This window comes from Mobula hypostoma, chromosome 8, assembly GCF_963921235.1.
Source record: "Mobula hypostoma chromosome 8, sMobHyp1.1, whole genome shotgun sequence".
Classification (NCBI taxonomy): Eukaryota; Metazoa; Chordata; class Chondrichthyes; order Myliobatiformes; family Myliobatidae; genus Mobula; species Mobula hypostoma.
This window is the reverse complement of record NC_086104.1, coordinates 141047324-141069801: the sequence shown is the minus strand read 5'-3', so window position 1 is coordinate 141069801 and position 22478 is coordinate 141047324. Positions and strand designations below refer to the sequence as shown.

At 42.3% G+C, this 22478-nt stretch overlaps 1 protein-coding gene across 2 annotated transcripts in view; it reads right to left on the bottom strand.

Annotated features, from left to right (window-relative positions):
- LOC134351017 (anthrax toxin receptor 1-like) overlaps window positions 1-22478 on the bottom strand; it is a 290770-nt gene continuing 268292 nt past the window's right edge. For both annotated transcript variants that reach the window (XM_063056982.1, XM_063056983.1), the window contains one exon: window positions 1-17935. In XM_063056982.1, the coding sequence (XP_062913052.1) occupies window positions 17660-17935 (276 nt within the window). In that variant the 3' untranslated portion in view covers window positions 1-17659. The remainder of the gene's footprint in view (window positions 17936-22478) is intronic.

The window sequence follows — 22478 nt, the reverse complement described above, 5'->3', positions numbered from 1 at the left end:
AATGGGAATTGACTACAAATGCATTTGTCATGTTAAGTGCTCTAGAGATTGATTGAGACTTGTACTGTTGGAGAAGAATGAGGGGAGTTTTTCTCTGCATCTGGCTATTATGCTTCACGTAGGAGTACTTAACCCTACTTGACCAGCAGAGAGTGCCTTTCACCAGCACCAACATCACTCACATTCATATGTTCCAAGTATCTTATAAATTCCTTGATTTTTGCCATAGGTTTAAAACTCCCCGTGAATCAGTCTGCAGAAAATAGGACCATGGGTTCACTGCACAATGCTGTTGGAACAAAATCTACCATTTTTACTTGAGTATGTGAATGATAATTCTCGGCATCCATTAAACTTAAAAAAAAATTATTCCATATTTTTGAGGTGGAATTAAAGTCACAATCCTGAACCAGAGCTTGTGTTCCTACGGGGTGTCATGGCACAAATATTCTTGAACTTTACAAGTTAATGCAGTTGTTAAGGACCTTTGTTTGGGTTCATCAATTAAGAAATTTCTACAATTTGATGAAAATGACTCTTCCAGTATTGAAACAACTTATTGCCCCTTATGTCATCCACACTATATACATTGCACATGGCCAGTTGAATAACTTAATAAAGGGGTACCTTTTAGCTTTGTGTAGCTGCTGTTTAAGGAGGTACTTTGCTTGTTTTACTGTGAAAGGAATGATAGAATCTTCTGTTTGCTAATCTCGTTTGTCTCAGTAAACTGTCTTTGTGATTAGCTCCTGCGGAAACTGCTTATGCCAACTAAAATCTTGTAAGTGTGCACCATAGACTATTTTGGTTTGTATGATTTTTAATAAAAAGTACATAGAGATATTCTTCAAGATTACCGTTCAGCAGCTCTGCACTTTTGTGTTGTAACTATAGACATGATCCAGCTGAGACAGAAATTTTTAGATGATGTGTCATAGATTTGTTGGTTGACCAGCAGATACACCAGGACCTTTATACGAGGCCTTTGCTAGATTCTGGCCTGTACTTTGTGGCAAACTGGCTTTAATTTCTGACCTAGACTGATTGGATGACCAATTTCATCGCATTCAGCTCCTCTCAAAACAAGCATACTGTAAAGACGTCATTGGTCTGTCGCACACATGGTTATTGGAAAAGAAAGGGGAAACACCAAAGATAACGCATTTAACACAATTAACAGCCAGCATCGGTTGGTTATTATAGAACAAGGGAGGGCAATTTTAAGTATTATTGTTCCACTTTTAATTGCAGTTTCTGCTGCGATCCATGATGCAAATATCCTAATTTTTTTTTGAAAGCACCATTAATTAAAGGCGGTATTGTTAGTGGCTCATATTACATTCACACAAGTGAAGTCACTTATTCCATTAGCACTACTGTATGACAAGAATGGGCCTCCACGAACTTTCCTGGAATACTGATTTGTTTGGCCATGATGTAAACTTCAAAAGTTGCAACCCAGTTTAAGTAAGACTCTCACACATTTGTTACTGGCATACCAAGTTTATTGACAAAAGTTACATTAAGGGGAATACAGCATGGACAAAAACAAATCTCATCATCCATTTTTTTTTCTCTTTACAATCATTTGTGAGTATTTTCTCTCCACTCAGACTGAGCCTGGATCCATCCCTGAACTCCATTTTCTGACCTAGCTTTTGCTCTTCCCTCCAGCGATGGGTTGAAAGTGCCATTGGTTACCTCACTCGAGCATTTGACACAGGAGTTTCCAACCTGGGCTCTATGGACCCCTTGCTTAATGGTATTGGTCCATGGCATAAAAAAAGGTTGGGAACCACTGGCCACCACAGGTTTCTTGCTGTTTCAAACATTTCACAAGATCTATCAAACAAAATTAATGCACACTTAACAAAAATGCTGCTCTTTGGTCCTTAACACTCACTTTGCCTCCCATTGTAGAACTAAAACCAACATACTAGTGCATCTCCTACTGGAAACATGCTACAAGGAAACTCATACTGTTTCCAATGCAGTTGCAGCATTTGGGTTTTTTTTTCAGCATCTTTACATCTCATTTTTGATGGATAGCTTAAAGTAATGTTAAATATCAAGTCCATTCTCTGAGGTTTGTTGCGATTCTTTTCCTTTCATAGTGTTGTGAAAAGTTTGGCACATTTGTATCATTCCCATCTTCTATTTTAGCACGGCATTCTATTGGGTTAATGGAAAACTTTATTTGCAAAACAGGTGGCAGTAATCTTTCAACCTGTTGTCTCTTGTGAGCACAGAGAACCATCTTTCAGAGATTGTATGAAGATGAGAGGTCACTGCATTCCCAGCCAGTTAGTACAAGCAGGTCAAAATTCGGTGCAAGGGTCAACTCACAGGCAGAGTGAAGCATTATTTACAGTGTGTTAAATGAATATCATATTTTTTCAGCCTCCTTTCAACAGAATGACACTCAACAGACTGGTGAATATGCAAAGTATAAATGGTGAGGGACCCTGGTCAGACACACTGACTTTGTTAGGGGAGCTTATTTTACTTCAGTTGTTAATGTCCATCCCTTTATTGAGGTTTGCTGGACAATATCAGGAGCCAGTTAATACAATGGTGCTGGGTTTATACCTGTGCAACTGAATGAACAGTGTATACCTTTCCCAACAGTGAATCGGGCGAGTTTTAATGGTAGTCTGGTTTTGTGACTAACCTTTTGCAATTTGAACATTTTTATTCTATTTGTTCATCCTGGATTTATTTAATGATGCAAATTTAAACTTGCCAGCGTTAATGCTGAGATTTCAACTTTATTACCATGCCTCACACTGTACAGCTGTGCTGCATGTTCCACAGCTAAATAGCATTTGTAAGGCTGGTCTTGTGTATTATGTATGTCTTCTCTTTTAAATACCAAGGTCAGTTGCACTTATGAAAAAGCTGAGCATTGCACATTCTCACCAGTCTGTGTTATATCAGTCTTAATGAGTTAACAAGATTGATTTAATTTTAAAAATTTAAGGCAATGTGTTTATGTTGAATGTGAAAGTAAGGCAGTCGTTCAAAAACTCTAAGAAACTTTAAAACAGAACAAACAGGCAATATAACAATTAACAAGCACAGCTTGATAAACATGCCACGAACAAGTAACTTCTGTACAATAATTTACTAAACCCACCCCTCAAAAATAAAAAAAAATCCCTACACTACATTTGAAATACTTCAACTGGGTAAATACTGAATATGTAGTGAAATATTACACAAATATTACAGATACCACACAACCCTAGCTCGTCTATCATTATGTCCACCTTGTGATATTTTTTCCTTGGGTTACAATGCGCTTGCAAACTTCTATGACCTCCATAACTTCTATAGTCGCTATAACTTCTATAGCATCAATGCACCAAGAAACCCTTGCAGATTATTGCCTGTGTTGCATGAATGCTTCTCTCTTGCAATCATCTGTCCAGTACTTTAATTGGAGTACCTGCCTATTACACATTCTCATCAGTATTTGGAGTGCAATTTGCCAGGAAGTTCCAAGCTTAAATACTAGAACTGTGGATGCCCTCCTGTTGTAAAATAGTGATTATGGTTTGAGATCTGTAACCCAGATAATATAAATGCAAGGTCCACTAGAGCAACTTATTAAGTGAAACTTAATAAATTTGATTGTTTTTCGGCCATTAACCATCAGCTTAACCATAAAATAGCTGCTTCATGATATGCTGAAAGACAACATTCCATTGCTACTTAGTGGTGTCTGTTCCTTCACAAAGTGGGAATCTGCTTCCAAGGGAAATGTCTTTTCCCTCTAAGCCAAAAAGAGAGGGTATAGAATGGGAAGGGAAAGAAACCCTGACCTGCCACCAGCTGCCCCACATCGGGGGGGGGGGGGACACCTGCAATTTCTAGTGACTGATATGTGGATCTAATCTTCAAAATTCAATGAACCATGGTATTGATCATCCTCAAGTTGAGCAGACAGTTTATGTACTGTACTATGTCTTCATGCCTTCCAGCGAGCCAAGCAAGCCATTCAAGTGTCACAACAGGTAAGGATAAGGGAGGAGTGGAGGCTTTTCATCAATTGATTAGGTTTTTCAAAGAGCTGACGCAAACAGGAAATTGAATGGACTCCATTATTTTAAGACTCATCAATTCTGGAAGAAAAATAATGAATACAGCTCGCTCAATCTCGATTATATATTTCTGCATTACCTTTTTAGTAGTGTTATTCGCCATCCTTACTCAAAGTTTCAACATATTCCAGCTTATTCCATGAAAGTTCTCATTTCCCTGACAAATCAAAATACTTTTAGAAAACTTGAATCACAAATACTAAGATCTACTGTTTCCACAACTATAGATCATATCCGTTCTCTGTGCTTATATAAAAGAAGTCTCTTTCTTCCCCCCCCCCCCGTTATTTTTTACCCATTACGTTAAGTTGTGCCCTTGTTCCTTGAGTATTTTGGTTTTGGAATTTTCCGTTTACCCCATGGAAGCCTATCATCATTTTGCACACTTTTATAAAAACTCTTCAATTTTTTTTCCATTTCTAAGAACAACTCTCTTTTCCCTTCCAGTTTAACGTTGTATCTGAAATCCCAAATCCTTCACACTATTCCAGTAAATACTTTCTCCACCCTCTCAAAGACCGCATTCAAGTTGTTAGAAAGCCAAAAGTAAGCTCAGTACTCTGTGACCTAATCATTGTTTTACAAAATAATGCATCAGCTTCTGCTTTTGTACTTATGAAGTTCAGGATCCCAAAAGCTTTCAAAAACAGCACATTCAACATTCCTTGCCACGTTTACATTTTTATCCGCTTACACATACAAGTTTCCTTGTTCCCCTGCACACCCTTTAGAATGGTGCCGTTTAGTTGATATTCCCTCTCCTTGTCCTTGGATATACTGGTAGGGCGGGGGTATTTGTCTTATTTCTCCAATGCACGTCCCCCTCTGCCTTCAGAGTTTTGAACGGTCCCTCACTATTCCTCTTTCGTACCATTTATTTATTTTTATTGTAACTTGGGGTAATTTTAAAGTACTGTACGGCTGTCACAAGACAAAGTTTACGACATATGTCAGTAATAAGCCCGATTCTGATTCAAAAGAATTGGTTAGTGCAATACTGGTATTCACCGCGAGGTGTCACAAGCACACACAGTCTTTCTCCCCCCAAAATATTCAGGGAAGCACAGCCTCTCATAACTTTCGAACGTTTGCAAACTGGGCCCGCGCTACGGAATTCATCTTGCTTCAGGTTTGTGACATCCAGCACAAAAGGAAACCTTTGTCAAGAAAGAGGTTTATTTCTGATTACACTAAAGATCTGCCAACCTATCATTTTCTTTACCAGCATAACAGTAACCAAAGGCACTACAGCCCACACACTCACTCATAAACCTAGCAAAAGCGGCAGTTATTCGAAAAGCTGATTTTCAGATTAAAATTACTCAGCAAGCAGCTTGCAATTTGTGGCTATGGGGAAGTGTTAGTTCAAGGACAGATGCTTCTGAATTAGGTTTACTCTATAATATGTCTAAATAAATGAAAGACTCCTGTTTTTGCGCCTGCAGTTACTTTTACTAAATACTCCAGTCACTGTTTCAAACTGTCAAGATATCGGAAAAAAATGTTTAAAAAAATTGGTAGTGTGTTAATGGGGTTTCCCATTGTCCAGATATAATTTACTGGAGGTGAGTTCCAGTAATTCCAGCAGAAAAAATCAGTGTAGCATTTATTTTAAAAAATCAGCCACTTTTAATTCGTTATACAAGTACCAAGACGTTTGTTTGGTGAGGCTTGCCGGAGGGGAGATGATGTAAAAGTACCTAACTTTAACTTACAGCGCTAACAATTATGTGCGCATTTGCTCCAGTTTCCTACCACCTCACAAAATGTGTATTGGAAGGTTAATTGTCCAGTTTGCATCGTCCTTAGTGTGCAGGTGAGTGGCTAAGTGGGGGAGGGTTTAATGAGAATGTAGGGAGAATAGAACAGGTTTAATATAGCAACACACATTAGTCCTGAAGAAGCGTCTTGGCCGAAAGCGTCGACTGTTTACTCCTTATCGCTGCCAGCATTTTGTGTGTGTGCTGTTAGGATTTCCAGATTTTCTCGAGTAGGTTTAATGTTGAATTGGTGGGTGAAGGCCGGTACAGGCTGTATTTAAGGACCACGGTATTGATTTGAATGTTGCAAGCGAAAATGAGAACCTAAATGACATTGAAAAGAATGGTTACATAGATGCAGGTCACCCTTGTGCAAGGTGTAGCACCTGCTTAGCCCCCGATCAGTCACGCGAAGCCATGGGAGGAGGAGGTGGATGGTCGTATGAGCGGCTGGTACATATCACGACCTGGTTATGTGACCACCGACGCCAGGCAGGTGATCGCCGAAGAGTACCAATAATGGCTGGGGTCACTTGTCTTGTAAGGACACTGCCCAGAAGAAGGCAATGGCAAACCACTTCTGTAGAAAAATTTACCAAGAACAATCATGGTCAAAGACCATGATCGTCCACATCATACGACCCAACACAGCACATAACGAGCTCATGGTGAATAGAGAGCTTTGAGCTTCTGGTGGTTTCTCTGTCGTATTTGTGGCGTGAGTGGAATGTGTAGGGCTGGTCCAGGACTGGAAAAGAGTATTAATCTGGATCACAGTGGCAACAATGGCTAAAGTTTAAACCAATGTTTGGAATTGGTAATCCTCAGCTAAAACCTGACATTGCTGGTTCACACCTGTGCTTATGGAATAAAGAAAACTTACTAACCGACTTGTGTTTATGTAGGAAATGTGTTCTGGAACTGCCTTGCTTTTTTGCGCCAGTGGGATCGAGCTGTTCTGACCAATTATTATAAGACACTGTACCAGATGAAGGATTGAGCAGACTCAGTGTAGTCCACATGATCAGGTGATGTTACAATGCGGGAGGTCACAGTCAAGGAGACCACTATTCAATTAATTTTGATCATAGTTGTAGAGTCAGTGCAGCACAAAATGACTCCTTAACAACTTCAAATCTTTGAACCAACAATTTTCTTTGACCTATCAAGCTTATTCTAGCTCTTCTTGGAGTATTCCTATCAGTGACCAGACTGTCCTGATACTTGTTCCAAGACAGGTTATGTACGGTGTACCTCTTTTTTTCCAGCTCCTAAGTTCCAGTGCCACATAAAAAAAAGATTGAACAACTGCTGAGTGGTCAGGGACACTGAACCCCTCCAGTGCCCAGAAGAACAATCATGGTTGGCTCCAAATTTGACCATGCAGGGTTAAGGCCACCACCCAGCTTGATGACTGGCCACATGCTCATCAATTCAAGGATGGGATTGATATTATTGGAGAAAGAGACCTTCCAAGTCAGAGAGCATTGTGCAGGTGTAGTCTTCTCTCTTAGTTTAAGAGACCTGATTCCTGTGCGTTAGGAATTATTACATCAGGAGACTCACCAAGCTTCAGTGAATGCTAGCAGTTACTTAATGACCAGAAGACCAAGTGAAGATTTTACAATAAATGGATGACTAGTTGCCATGGAGAATGGAAAGTCTTGGGTAAATATTGAGAACTTGGTGGTTTTCATGTGGGCCTTGTGGTATGTTTGCAAGTCTTGACCAGGTCATGTAGAAAAGTTGAAATCTTAGTAACTGTGGCAACAGTTCTTGTGGTTAATATTACTGTTAGCCATCCTCGATCAAAGCCTGGTATTTCTAGATCAGTGACTATGCTTGTTTTCAGGAAGAGGTTTGGGTGTTGTGAATCTCGTGATCAGGCTGCAGGAAACGTGTTTATGCCAGACGTGTCTTTGATGATCATCAATGTCTGACTTTCCAGCTTGCCAAAGTTTGTTAGTTCCCAGCACATTTAATTTGTTCAATTAACTGAGTAACTTCAGCACTAGCTGCTGAGTGAAGCCCCCCGCAGATCCAAGCAAAATTCTTCCAGTATAATCTTCAAAGTAGCTAGCTCCCTTTCCTATCGGTTACAAATACAACTTTGACTCTGATGCGTGGATTTCAGTCAAAGAGTTACAGGAGCTTCGTGTTGACTATGGTGGACACATTGTAGTGGAAGAAATACAAGCTTTTAAAGTTTAGTTAAGGCCCCCCACTGATCCTTTATACTTACTTTATACTTTATTGTTGCCGAACAATTGATACTAGAGCGTACAATCATCCCAGCGATATTTGATTCTGTGCTTCGCGCTCCCTGGAGTACAAATCGGTAGTAAATATTAAAAATTTAAATTATAAATCATAAATAGAAAAGGGGAAGTAAGGTAGTGCAAAAAAACCGAGAGGCGGGTCCGGATATTTGGAGGGTATGGCCCAGATCCGGGTCAGGATCCGTTCAGCAGTCTTATCACAGTTGGAAAGAAGCTGTTCCCAAATCTGGCCGTACAAGTCTTCAAGCTCCCGAGTCTTCTCCCGGAGGGAAGAGGGACGAAAGGTGTGTTGGCTGGGTGGGTCGTGTCCTTGATTATCCTGGCAGCACTGCTCCGACAGTGTGCCGTGTAAAGTGAGTCCAAGGACGGAAGTTTGGTTTGTGTGAAGTGCTGGGCTGTGTTCACGATCTTCTGCAGCTTCTTCCAGCCTTGGACAGGACAACTTCCATACCAGGTTGTGATGCACCCTAGAAAAATGCTTTCTATGGTGCATCTATAAAAATTAGTGAAAGTTTTAGGGGACAGGCCAAATTTTCTTAGCCTTCTCAGGAAGTAAAGGCGCTGGTGGGCCTTATTGGCGGTGGACTCTGCTTGGTTGGACCAAGTCAGGTCATTTGTGATATTGAGCCCGAGGAACTTAAAGCTACCTAAATTGAGGTTCTCAGAGGTTGTTAGATCTCCCACTCTTAAGTCGATGTATTCACACTAGATTTCAAATCTTGCAGACTGTCTACGCTAGTTGATGCAAGGAGCCCCAGAGTCAGGCCCTCTGTGTGTTCCAGTCGAAGCCTTCCTAGAGAAATTGAGGGTGAATAAGCTTGGAAAGTTCACCTGTATTCAGCCTGTTCAGCTAAATCCCAGTTCAGCCATGGCAGGATAACATGTAGAGAATATCTCCACCTTCCTTTTTTTTCATTCTTCAGTTTTTATTAATGATCCAATCCAAAAGGGCTCAAGCTTCAGGTACTCAGACAACTTGGGATAGCATGCTACTGAAGTGGTTAGCATAAAGCTTAACAGTACACTGACACTGGATTTCAATTCCCATCGCTGTCTGTAAGGAGTTTGTACGTTCTCCCTGTGGCCACATGTGGTGTCTCTGGATGCTCCAGTCTGCTCCCACATTCCAAAAATGCTCAAGTTAAGAGTTAGTAGGTTGTGGGCATGCTATGATGGCGACTCTTGGAGGCTGCCCCCAGCACATCCTAAGACTATGTTGGTCATTGATGCCAATAATGCGTTTCACTGTAGTTTCAATGTATCTGTGACAAATAAAGCTGATCTCTATACGTTAACTGAAGATTCTCCAATGAGCAAAGTGGTTAAGATTTGAAGTGCACTCCCAAATAGTAGTGGCACACAAGGTGATGGAGGAACTCAACAGATCAGGCAGCATCCACAGAGCAAAATGGACAATTAACATTTTGGGATGAGACACTTCGTCTGGAGTGCTGTGGAAGGACATGTGACTTTTGCACCATGTCACATAAATCTAGTGTTGCTCAATTCCAGCATCTGCAGTCTCTTGTGCCTCTAGCTTTCAAACAGGGATCAGATATATGGAAAAAGAATACGGGGAATGGCATTATGAAAGCAAGGATGGAATATTGTCGCTTTATAAAGCGGTGGTGAGTCCTCACTTGGAGTATTGTGAGCAGTTTTGAGCCCCTTATCTAAGAAAGCTTGTGCTGACATTGGAGAGGGTTCAAAGGAGGTTCACGAAAATGATTCTGGGATTGTTATATAAGGAGGTTTGATGGCTCGGGGCCTCTACTCACTGGAATTCAGAAGAGTGAGGGGTGACCTCATTGAAACCTATTGAATGTTGAAAGGTCTCGATAAGATTGGATGTCAAGAAGATGTTTCCTCTGGTGGGGGAGTCTCAAACCAGAGGACACAGCATCAGAATAGAGGAACATCCTTTTAGAATGGAGATGAGGAGGAATTTCTTTAGCCAGAGAGTGGTGAATCTGTGAATTTGTTACCACAGTTGGCTGGGTGTATTTAAGGCAGAGGTTGATAAATTCTTGATTAGTCAGGGCATGAAGGGATATGGGGAAAAGGCAGGATATTGGGGCTGAGAGGGAAAATGGATCAATCATGATGAAATGGCAGAGCAGACTTGTTGGGGGAAGTGATTTAATTCTGCTCCTGTGTCTTATGGTCTTAACTGGACTCAAATTTGCAGGAGCCAGCACAGACCTAATGGGCTGAATAACCTCTTTGTATTATTGTATGAATTTAATAGGCAGAAAGCCTTTTTTTGTCACAGAATAGTTAATCAGTGCATTGTATTCATACCGTCATATTAGCATGGGTCTCTCGAGAAGGTGCTTGCCAGGATTTTTGAAATTGGGAGGAAGTTGAGAGATATAAGCTTGGCTCTAGACCAAGAGTAAGACTACAGAACCCCAGCTTAAAATATGGGAAGCAACAGAAGCTCATATGTAGGAATGAAAAGGAAAGGTTACTGAGTCAACACTGAAGCCTGAGAAGGAATTAAATCATTACTTATGTGGTTTGACCTTACACTTTCGATGGTCTCCAGCTATTATTTGTCTTTTATATTGGCACATTTACCTTTCTAATGAGTTGGGCTTCAGCTGAACACCTGACAACATGTGTATATACTGTAAGCATCAAAAGTATTCTGGATGTTACGAAGGGGGACAGGGTTCTCTCTGGAACTGTTGCTTAACATTGACCTCGTGCAGCACCTTTGTACTGGTCACTGAACCTCGTGCTCAAAGCAACAAGCACAAAATGCTGGAGGAACTCAGCTGGTCAGGTAGCATCGATGGACATGAATAAACAGTTGACATTTCGGGCTGAGACTACTCTTCAGGACTGAGGAAGAAGGGGGAAAGATGTCAGAATAAAAACGTGGGGAGAGGGGAAGGAGGCTAGCTGGGTTGGAAAGATAAAGGGTTGGAGAAGGAGGAATCTAATAGGAGAGGAGACTGGACCTTTGGAGAAAGGGAAGGAGAAGGGACACCAGGGGGAGGTGATAGGCAGGTGAGAAGAGGTAAATGGTCAAAGTGGGGAATAGAAGAAGGTGGGAATTGTTTTAAGAGAAGGAGTAATCGATATTCATGCCATCAAGTTGCAGGCTACACAGACAGAATATAAGGTGTTGTTTCTCTATCCTGAGGTTGACCTCATCTTGGCATAAGAGGAGGCCATGGACCGACATGTTGGAATGGGAATAGGAATTAAAATATTTGGCCACTGGGAAGTTCTGCTTGTGGCGGATAGAGCTGAAGTATTTGGCGAAGCAGACCCCCAATTTACAACAGGTCTCATCAATGTACAGGAGGCTGCATTGGGAGAACTGGACACAGTAGCTTCGTGCTGCCTAAGGGAGGAACAAAATTAAATAATCCAGACAACATCTGACTTAATTGTATGTTAGGTATCAAAAACAGATTGAAACCATTCATCATTGACTTCCATTTCCTCAAAATTCTTCATTACTGCCTAGTTTCTCAAGGAGTTTTTATTTCCTCTGTTCCAGCTGCCAGCTGGTGCTATGAGTGATTTTTTTCTACTGGCCAGTTATCCATAGGTGTGGCACCGCAGTAGTGGGAGAGCACTGTTGACAGGGTGCTGATGCACACTGTAATTTATTTTGAAGTTTGCAAACTGGGGACATTGTATTGTCCCCAATATAGGTCCAATAGTTGGAAATGAGATTATGGGATCAACTTGCCCTGAGTTTCCATGCAGAAAGCAGTGATTAAAAAAAATTGGCAGCCAGCAAAAAAAAACAAGGGTAGTAGTACCCACTTAAAGACCCAAAACATACAGAACATTGGCCAGCAGATCAGAAGACACACTCATTGTGGGTGAGTTGTTTTCTGATTTCTGCACCTATTTATTACATCTAGGAGTACAGAATAAACGTCAGGGTCTAATCATAAACATGACAAAGTCTGCAGATTGCTGGAAATCCAAAGTAACACACACAAAATGCTGGAGGAACTCAGCAGACCAGGCAACTTCTAGGCAAAGAGTACAGTCGATGTTTCAGGCCGAAACCCTTTGGTAGGACGGGCTGGAAAAGGTGATTTTTTAAAATTCCCTTTTACTTTAAATAAAATTAGTGTTTCCAATTAATTTACACCAGAAATTTTAATTGCATTGGTTAATGTTAATTTCTTCATTAATTTTAAACTTTTGTGATATTTGAATGTTTTGGATGTCTCTGTCAGGGATATTTAGAAGCAGGTGAAAAGACTCCTGACAGCTGTCATTGGGTGGTGCTGGGGTCTGGAAGTGGAACAGCAGGACCTGCATTCTCCCAGTGGCCTTGATGGCACAATGTTGGCTACAGAGTGACTAAGGGAATCGTCTGGGGAAGAGGGTGAGACAGTTGGCCAAGTCAGGCAAAATAAAGCCTATTACTGCTCATTCCAATACATATATAATCAGTTCCACTCAACACCACTGACACCAGTCGATTTCACACCCGAAAACTACAGCAACACACAACCTTGTTCGCCGAAGCTCATCCTGTCTCTAGCGCTTACCGTATATCCACTTCACTCCACCTTCACCTGCGATTCTACCTCCCATTTCACAATCTCTCTCTAGTTCCTCCTCCCCCACTCGCTCACTGTCCCCTGCAACCTCAGCCTCTCCTTCACACCAAATTCAGTTTTGAAGAATCATTGCCAATATTGGCCATTTTGACAAAAGGGGAGGTGGAGTCTATTTTTAAGTCAGAAGTGCTGAGGAGTGGATAGGGAATCGGCCTTTCACACGGGCATGGGATCCATCAAATTGGGATTGGGCACAGACTGGATCCCAGATATCATTGTTCTTCACTCTTTGTTAGGATCCATATTCTGGATTAGAACCACTGTGTCTCGCTGCCAACATTCTCAATGCTTTCCTGTGTAATCAGGCTGTCCTGAAATGAAGCCAGTTCTGACTATGCTTGGAATATTTTATTTTTTTATTTTATTTTAGTGATACAGCGTGCAGTCGGCCCTTCCAGCCACGCCACCCAAGTAACCCCTGACAACCCCAATTTAACCCTAACCTAACCACGGGACAACTTACAATCACCAGTGAATCTACCCGGTACATCTTTGGACTGGGGGAAGGAAACTGGAGCACCCAGGGGAAAACCCATACGCTCCATGGGGAAGGATGTGCAGACTCCTTACAGAATGGTTTCTCATGTAGGTGAACTGCACCATCCTTCCCAACTTACTGCCCTTGTTCCTTGAAGATATTGCAGTTCTCCAGTACTTTCCCAAGACTTTGCCCTCTACTTTGGCCTCTGACGGTGAGTAAGAGTATCTTGTTAAACTGTTGAAGCATTACTGCAGAGGTTTTCAACCCTTTTTATACCATCAGCCCTTATCATTAACAAGGGAACCCCTGCGTTTCTGAAAACTGCAATGACTGACAAACGTTAGATGGTGACATGAACCCTTTGCCTCCGAGAGGGCCACAAACTTGCCGCAGGGTTGGGAGGCTTGCATGCCTCAAAGACCCCGAGAGCTATGTTGGCCGAAGTCAGGGCCCTGTGCTTTACTCTTGGCAGGGTCCCCACGCCAAACAGGTCAAACTAGAGGCCAGACTAAGAGTGATCATCTGGGTTCGGGGGTTCAAGTCAGGCTAACAACCTTGACTGGTCAAAACCAGCAATGAGGAACCCTTTTATACCTGTATGCGATGGTATTCCTCACTCACCACCCTGGATAGGCATGACTGGCACTGGCCACACCTGGGGCACAATGGAGAAGATGGCCAAGGACAGACAAAGATGGAGGACCTTCCTTGCTGCCCTAAATGCCACCAGTGTAGCAGGCAGTAACAATGAACCCTTTGTAGCAGCAGGAGGTCTCCGAGGGCTTCAGACCTCGCCGCTCGACTTCACCTGAATATTGTTGATTCACCTAATTGTGGCTTGTTTTGCCTGTTAATTATTCCCAGATTTTCCGTGCTGTTTATTGGTAACTGTGGGCTTTTCATCGGCTTGTACTATTGAAGTTGTACCTGCTGACCATGCGTTGTTCAGCCTTGAACTAGCCTTTCCATAGTGACGTTCGCTTTGAGTAACCTGTGTCTCTTTATTGGTTCTTCTGCGAATAAACTCTCGCCAGTGTTTTATACTCGAGTCTCCGGTTACTCCGTGCCCAAGTCCACTAGCCTGAGTTTATTGTTACAGATCGCTAAAGGCAAAATGGGTGGAGGGAGTGAGGGGAAGAGTTCACCCCCTGGATTTAGCCACTGGCACCAATTGATGAGGTTAATAAATCTGATTAAGAATTACTTCCCTAGGGAAGTTGCACGTATTTGTTATAGTTGTCTCAAACTAAAAGAACACTATTGTTCATCAAGACTTATCCCTTGTTACTTTAATTGAGAAGATGTGGTCTACAGTGATGATGTTATCTGTTCAATAAATTGTCCCCTCACATCCAGTTTACAGCCTTTCTATCTGTGCCATCCTTCCCCATGTCTCAGTTCATTCAGTACATCTACCTTCAATGCTCTCTGAAGCTTCCTTTTATTCTCAAACCGCAATGATTCCTCTATTTTACATGAAAACCGCACTGAAATCAATTAACAGTCTTCTGCCTTGACTAACTCATCCCTGAACTTCAAAACAATAGAAATCGATTCCGTTTGTTAGTCTTTCCTGCAAGGCTTCTAAATCCCAGATGGTGTCAGCCAGTAATTTTTTCTTTGATCTAATTTACCATTCCCTGCATGAAGAAGCTTTGGTCAATCCTATCAGTTCAGTAACGTTTTGCAAGTTTTCAACTAATTCCTCAGACCTCTTGATTAAAGAACAGACCTAAAGGTTTGAGGGGCAAAAGGTCCTCATAGACTGAATCTCAAACTCAGGTATGAGTTCACTCCAAACTGCTCACAAAATACAGCATCTCATTCCAAAGGAGATGTTGGCCCTGACCATAGAATTCTGAATTTCATATTCAGTTCTATTTTTGTCCCTTTACATGCGATTGTAGATCGAAGTGCTATCCCGTGAGGAAGTTAGGATGCATGTTAATCCGTAACCAGTACTGGTAAACCTACCTCTTCATTAACAGCATATAAGAACATCTGCTTAAAACAACTCAAATGGTTCTAGATGTCAGTTGAAAGTTCTTCAAGGATAGAAAATTTTATAATCCACTGTTTGGTTTAAAAAGCATTTATACAGATTTTGCTGCTCTTGACTAAATGAGAACTGCATAATGTGTAGAACGAGGCAGGGAGGCCCTTCATCAATAAGCAACTAGGGTTCTTTCATCACCCCAAGCAGTATTCTTGGTTGAGAAAACAGTTTGAGGAGTTTGGGGCAGTGTTCAAGGATTCTTATTATTTATTAACGTTTTTTTTTCCTGCAGCTTGTGCAAGGCCTGAGGGTTTTTTCCGAAGTTTATAGGTGGCAGTTTTTAATGATCAAACAGAATATGCTTAGCAGGTCTAGCAGTAGCTGTGGAGCAAGAAATATAGTTTTAAATCAACAACATTTCGTGTCGATGCTGCCTAACTTCCTGCCTTTAGTTCAGGTTTCTAGAATCTGCAGGACTTTGCTTTTGTATTTGTTTGTCACCTCTTAGTTGTGCACGTTCACAGTCTAAATCCTTCTAACTCTGAGAGAGTAAGTTGTCAGTTTCTCAAACCAAACTGCATAAGTTATCGACAGGAGTGCAGATTATTATGCTGCTTAGCTAATGAACAGAAAATGCAGAGAGCAAGACAGCATCTGTTAAAAGTGTTGATGCTTCTAATGAGAGGTCATTGAGCTGCAATATCAGCTGTTTCCCTCACCGTAGATGCTGCCTGATCTGCTGAGTATCTCCAGCATTGTCTGTTTTTGTTTCTGATTCCTGGATGATTCTGGTCATACAGATACAGATGTGGATGGGAGAGAGGCAGCAATGTTCAGGCAGTTGTAGATGTCATGTGTAGAGAAAATTGGGAAGAGACTGTAGTGAGTCAGAGCTGACCAAGGCAGCGATTTCTATTGATGGCTGGGCAGATATAGATTCAGAACTCAAGGAAAGCATGAAGGTGTGATCACTGTGAACGACACAACTTGCTTCAAACGCTTTAGGAAGCAGGCAGCCTCTGAACTAAGTCTTTCCATGCCTTTTATTTTGATTTAGTTTCTCATCAATGAGCTGCAGATGAATCTTCTATAACTTAAAGACAGCTACACCTAAGGTTTCTCACTCTTATTTGCTCCTTTAGGGTTGTAGATCAGTTCTAGTATAACTGAATACTCCAGTAGGTCATACCCACTTTTACCATACTCACTGGAAGCACTTTTTGGCTTACTCAAGGCAATAAATCCCTCATTGCTTCATGATCCCTCCTGCCCTGGGATTGGAGCCATCTGGACTACTTGCTCCCAGGCATCCATTGACAGAGGAGTAAGGTGGTATCTGGGGCAGTGGCGGAATTCAGTGGAGAGCGGGTATCGAGCCTGCGTCCCGCTCTTCCAATGACAATGCTGTCAGTGCTTGCACTTGATTATGGCCTGGATTATTTAAAGGATTCTTCACACTGCCATTTACAACTAAAAGTGAAAAACCAGCACTTCAGTTTTCCACAATTTACCAAGAGATCAAGTTAGTAGGAATTAACCATTGACTGACTGGGACCAATGCCAGCATAGACAACACTGCGAGGAGGTCAGACCTGTCCTGTATTACCTTTCTGCTGCTAATAGCTGATTTGTGTTGACGGAATGTCCAACCCTTTCCATTTCCCTCTGGGCTCTCTGGACTCCATCTTTCCATTTTCTGGCCCAGACAGTGATGTTCCTTGACAGTCTGAAATTGGGAGTGGAGGGAGAGCGGGGAGGATGGGCTAGATGGAGTAATGCATGTGTTTCTTCCCCTTGCCCATAACATGGAGCTACCCACACTCCCTACCTAAATGACATACTCCAATTTCTGGTCCAATCAAAGAAACATGACCCTGACAATGGTTGAATTGGCAGGAAATGGTCCAGTCAAAGGAAATTCTCCCTGTCTCAAATATGTACAGACAGTAAGGTAAATAATAGTTCCTTCCACAAGATAAGCCAAAAGGCTTATACCTTACACTAAGGGTAGCAGAATTAACAGGGAACATTGCCAGATCCTGCTATACACCCTCTACCTCAACAGTCATTGTTTTCCCAATGAATTGGTCAAAATCCAACATGCAGAGAAACACATGTTGAATCTTCACACTCGGTATTGTTGCAGAAAAATAGTAAAAATGCATTGTTATATAAAATGGTAACTGCCAAAGATCAATATATCACACGTTTAAAAGCAACAGTTGATCAAGTTGAAGACAATAAGGCCAATGTTAACTGGCACGAGTTCAAAGGATACTGCTGTGTAAGTTGGAGTTTGTTTTGCTGCAGACACCCTCTACAAACTGACCAAAGGGAAGCTGTCTTCTTCAGACCATTAAGAACCTTTACGCAGTACCTCTTTGGTTCCCCTTCTGTCTGTTGTTAAAACGAAGGGTTTAACCACTCGAGTTGCCAAGTTTAAAAGGAAGGGCGTGGGGGTGGGCGCGACGGTGGGGGAGCCCGTGTAGGTGGAGGTCCTGGCGGAGGCGGAGGCAAGGTGCAAGTTGGCGATGGAGTGGGTGACGAAGTTGTGGAATTAACGGGCGACGGCTCAGGCGACGGGGCAGGAGACGGAGGAAGACTGATGGTCGGACAATAGATGGGAGCCGGCCCATTGTTTCGCACGTTGTTGTAATAAGGATAACTGGGTGGCTTCCTGCCGGCCTTTACTCTAGTGAAATTGATGCAACGTCCCTGCAGGGAAAAGAGAAAGATAATTACTTAATCGATCTGTATTGACTTAACTTTTTTCATCACAATATATGCCTGCACCATTATTATTCTACCCAGACACAGAAATGAATTAGACAAAATCTACCATAGATGTGAGAAAAGACCATTCAGCCCATTTACTATCTAAAAATGAAAGTCCTGTGATCTGACTTGTTCTGCTCATTTCAATTCCACGCCTCTCAATTTCACTCCATCCTGGATAGGAAAAAGGAAAGGGATATGGGCCATATACATAAAATTTATCATCAAAGATCCTCACCATACAGGTCATGCCCTCTTCTTGTTGCTACTGTCAGGCAAGATTTACAGAAGCAACAACCACCAGATTCAGGATCAGCTACTCTTCTTGAACCTCTAGCTCCTTGAACCAACATGCACAAACTAATCCTACCACAGGAATGGAGCACTATGGAAGTGTCTCTTAATTTTGTCTTTTTTTGCACTAAAGTCTTGTTTCTGCACAGTATTTTTGCTCTCTCTCGCTTTACTTCCTTGTATAATTTATACAAGGGGTGGTTGATAAGTTTGTGGACTAAGGTAGAAGGAGTCAATTTTAGAAAACCTGGCACATTTATTTTTTAACATCGTCCCCTCCTACATGTACACACTTAGTCCAGCGGTTGTGGAGCATACGGATCCCTTCTTTGTAGAAGTGGTCCACAGCAGGGGTGACTGATAAGTTCGTGCCCTAAGGTAGAAGCAGATGAGTTATTAACTTCAAACTTTCTGCATAATCACTCAAAGAGTTGAACTGCACGTGCTAGTAACGAGAGCCTCTTGGACCTCCAGGTGGTCCACAGCAAGGGCAATTGATAAGTTCATGGCCTAAGGTAGAAGGAGATGAGTTATATAGCTCTCATTACATACACATGCAGTTCAACTCTTTGAATGAAAATGCAGAAAGTTTGAAGTTAATAGCTCCTCTATGGGAGGAGAAAATGGCGGCACGACGCAGCGCGCGTAGCCTCTCCAGTGAAATTATATCGTATTGTTAAATAGGGGCCGTGCACAATTCTGATTTGATGGAGACAGCCGTGAGAGCATGGAGGAACATCTGGAGTAACTTCTGAAATGCCCGGTTTGCTGCCGCTCCTACTGTGCGATCGAGTATCTCCAGAGGGAAGCCCCCAAAATCCTCGGCTTTGCCTGCTGCTGGCAGCCGGGGTTGGGGTTGAAGCGTTCGGCAGAGATGGTGCTCGGTACTCGGTGTTGGAGGGCTGGTCGGAGCTCAAAGTTTTTGGACGACTCAGAGTTGGACTGTGGTCGGGCATGGCAGGGAGAGTTTTCTCCCTTCTCCCATCCGCGTGAGATGTGGGACTTTCGGGAGACTTTGAACTTTTTACCATGCTAAATGGCCTGTTCTTCATCAAGTTACGGTATTGCTTGCACTGTTGTAACTATATGTTATAATTATTGTATCATTTATGTTATAAATATTGTATCATTTCTTAATGCATGCATTACTAAATGACAATAAAAGAGGACTGCGTGTCTTCATAATCTAATCTAATTATGTGTTTTTTGTCAGTTTTTCAGTCTTGGTCTGCCCTGTGTTTCTGTGATATCACACCGGATGAATATTGTATAATTTCTTAATGCATGCATTACTAAATGACAATAAGAGAGGACTGCGTGTCCTCATAATCTAATCTAATCTTCTACTTTAGGCCACAAACTTATCAATCACCCCTGCTGTGGACCACTTCTACAAAGAAGGGATCCGTATGCTCCACGACCGCTGGACTAAGTGCGTAAATGTAGGAAAAATAAATGTGCTAGGTTTTCTAAAATTGACTTCTTCTACCTTAGGCCATGAACTTATCAATCACCGCTCGTATATCATTTATATTCTGTATGCATCAATGTACTTGGGAAGCTGCTGCAAGCAAATTTTTCGTTGTACTTGTATCTCACCGTGATTGTGCACAGAACAATAAACTCTATTTGACTTGAAATAGGATGGATATCTTAACTGGCATTTGTGACTAAGTCATATTCATACAGTCATTTAATTTCCCCTCTGCTTTTTGCACTGATTATCTTAAATCTGTGTCCTTCAATTGTGACCCTTCTGCAAGCAGACACAGTAACTTTTTCAAAACTGCTCAGAATTTTGAATATGTCTGTAAAATTCATCCTTAACCTTCTGCAGATCTCTCCTTTGTAACAATAAATTGTGCTACCTGGGTTTGGATACAATATTACAGTTAAACCTTTTCAAAATTGATTGAGTGGCTTCCCTGTATCTGGATTCCACTCAATCTTTCCCTCATAAAGCCATAACTTCTTTGTGAGGTTATCGGGTTCTGTCACACACAAAATGCTAGAGGAACTCAGCAGGCCAGGAAGAATCTATGGGAAAAAAGTACACAGTTGATGTTTTGGGCAGATGAAGGGTTTTGGCCCGAAACATCGACTGTTTACTCTTTACCACCGATGCTGCCTGGCCTGCTGAGATCCTGCTTTAGATTTCCAGCATCGGCGGATTTTCTCACGTTTCAGATTCAGACTCTTCAGATTCTTTCAGAATTTTCGGTGATCTGTGCAACTACATCAACACACAAGCTGGTGGAGGAACTCAGCAGGTCAGGCAGCATCAATGGAGAGGAATAGACAATCAATGTTTTGGGCTGAGACCTGTCAACAGGCCTCAGCCCAAAATGTCAACTGTCTACACCTTTCTATAGATGCTGTCTGACCTGCTGAGTTCTTCCAGCATTTTGTGTGTGTTACTCTGGATTTCCAACGCCTGCAGAATCTCTTGTGGCACCTAAATCTTCAGATCTCTCTCTCTTCTCATGAACTCTAGCTAATGCTGGATTCAAATTCAACTTTATTGTCATTCAACTGTATACATATATATGGCGAAATGAGGCAATATTCCTTTGGACCAAGGTGCACAACACAGTACATATAACTCATAAACTAAAATTATCACAAATAAATTAACAAATAATAAAATATACTCCAGAAGACTGACATCTAGCATAAGGTGAATTTACGACACAAATTTTAAAAATATACAGTATAATGCTACTGACGCCTTATAAGTGATGAGACATGGATGGTGGCAGGGAGTTTGGTAGTCATAGCCTAGGGAAAGAAGCTGTATCCCATCTTAACAATCCTTGTCTAAAGGCTAAGTATTTCCTGCCTAATGACAGGAGATCAAAGAGATTGTTGGGAGGGGTCCTCAACAGTGCTGAGAGCCCTACATGTGCAGTGCTCCTGATAAGTATCCTGGATGGGTGGAAGAGAGACCCCGATGATCCTCTCACCAGTCCTTGCAATCCTTTGTAGGATCTTGTGGTCAGATGCTTTGCAATTCCTGCACCAGATGGTGATACAGCAGGTCACACTGTAAGTGGTGCTCCTGTAAAATAGTTGGTTAGAATGGGGTGGGGGGACTGTTGCTTGTCCCGTTCTCCTCAGGAAGTGGAGACTCTGCTGTGATTTCTTGACTGAAGAAGTGGTGTTGAAGGATCAGGTGAGATTGTCCATGAAGTGCACTCCCAGAAACTTGGTGCTCCTAATTCTCTCCACGCAGGAGCCGTATGTATAGTGAGGAGAGGTCAGCCTGCACCTTCCTGAAGTCTATAATCATCTCTTGTTGTGCTCATATCATTCTGCAAGATGCTCTTCCTCCTCTCTGTAAGCAATCTCATCTTCATCTTTGTTGAGGGCATCCACTGCTGTGTCATCAGTGAACTTGGTAATTCAGTTTGAGCTGGATCTAACAGTATAGTCATGTGTCAGCAGCGTGAACAACAGTGGGCTGAGCACGCAGCCCTGGAGTTAGAAATGTTGTTGCCAACATGGACAGAATGGTCTTTCTGTCAGGAAGTCCAAGATCCAGTTACAGGGAGAGGTGCTGAGACCCAACGGGGACAGTTTACCCACCAGCTGCTAAGAGATGATTGTTTTAAGTGATGAGCTGAAGTCGATAAACAGCATCTTGGCTTAAGAGGCACCATTTTCCAGGTGGCTCAGGAAAGAGTGGAGGGCTGAGGCAATGGCACCGTCAGTGGACCAATTTGAGTGATCGGTGATCTGAAATGTCTGCTGGAAAACTGCAGTAGGAATTTGGAACTTAATGTAGTGCACAGCCGCTCAAAGCACCTGGTTATTGTTGAGGTCAGTGCCACTGGATGGTAGTCGTTGGAGCAGTCATCATTGTCTTGGATGATGGTGGCTGCCTTGAAGCCTACAGGGACAGTGGACTGTTCCGTGCAGATGCTGAAGAAGTTTGTTAAATCCTCTGTTAAATAGGCTGCAATGCAAGGTCTCTCACCATCCAGCCCTGAATGCAATCAGGCCCCATGGTTGGGGTCGTCCTCACACTAGCTGTGGCCAGGCAGAGTGCCTTCTCCTTGTGGGGGGGAGGGGGACACCATTCCATGCATCAAACCATGCGTAAAAGACATGCAGCGAATCAGGGAGCGAGGCGTCACTGTCACTGATGTGGATGGTGGACTCGTAGAGCATTATGGTCTGAATGCCCTGC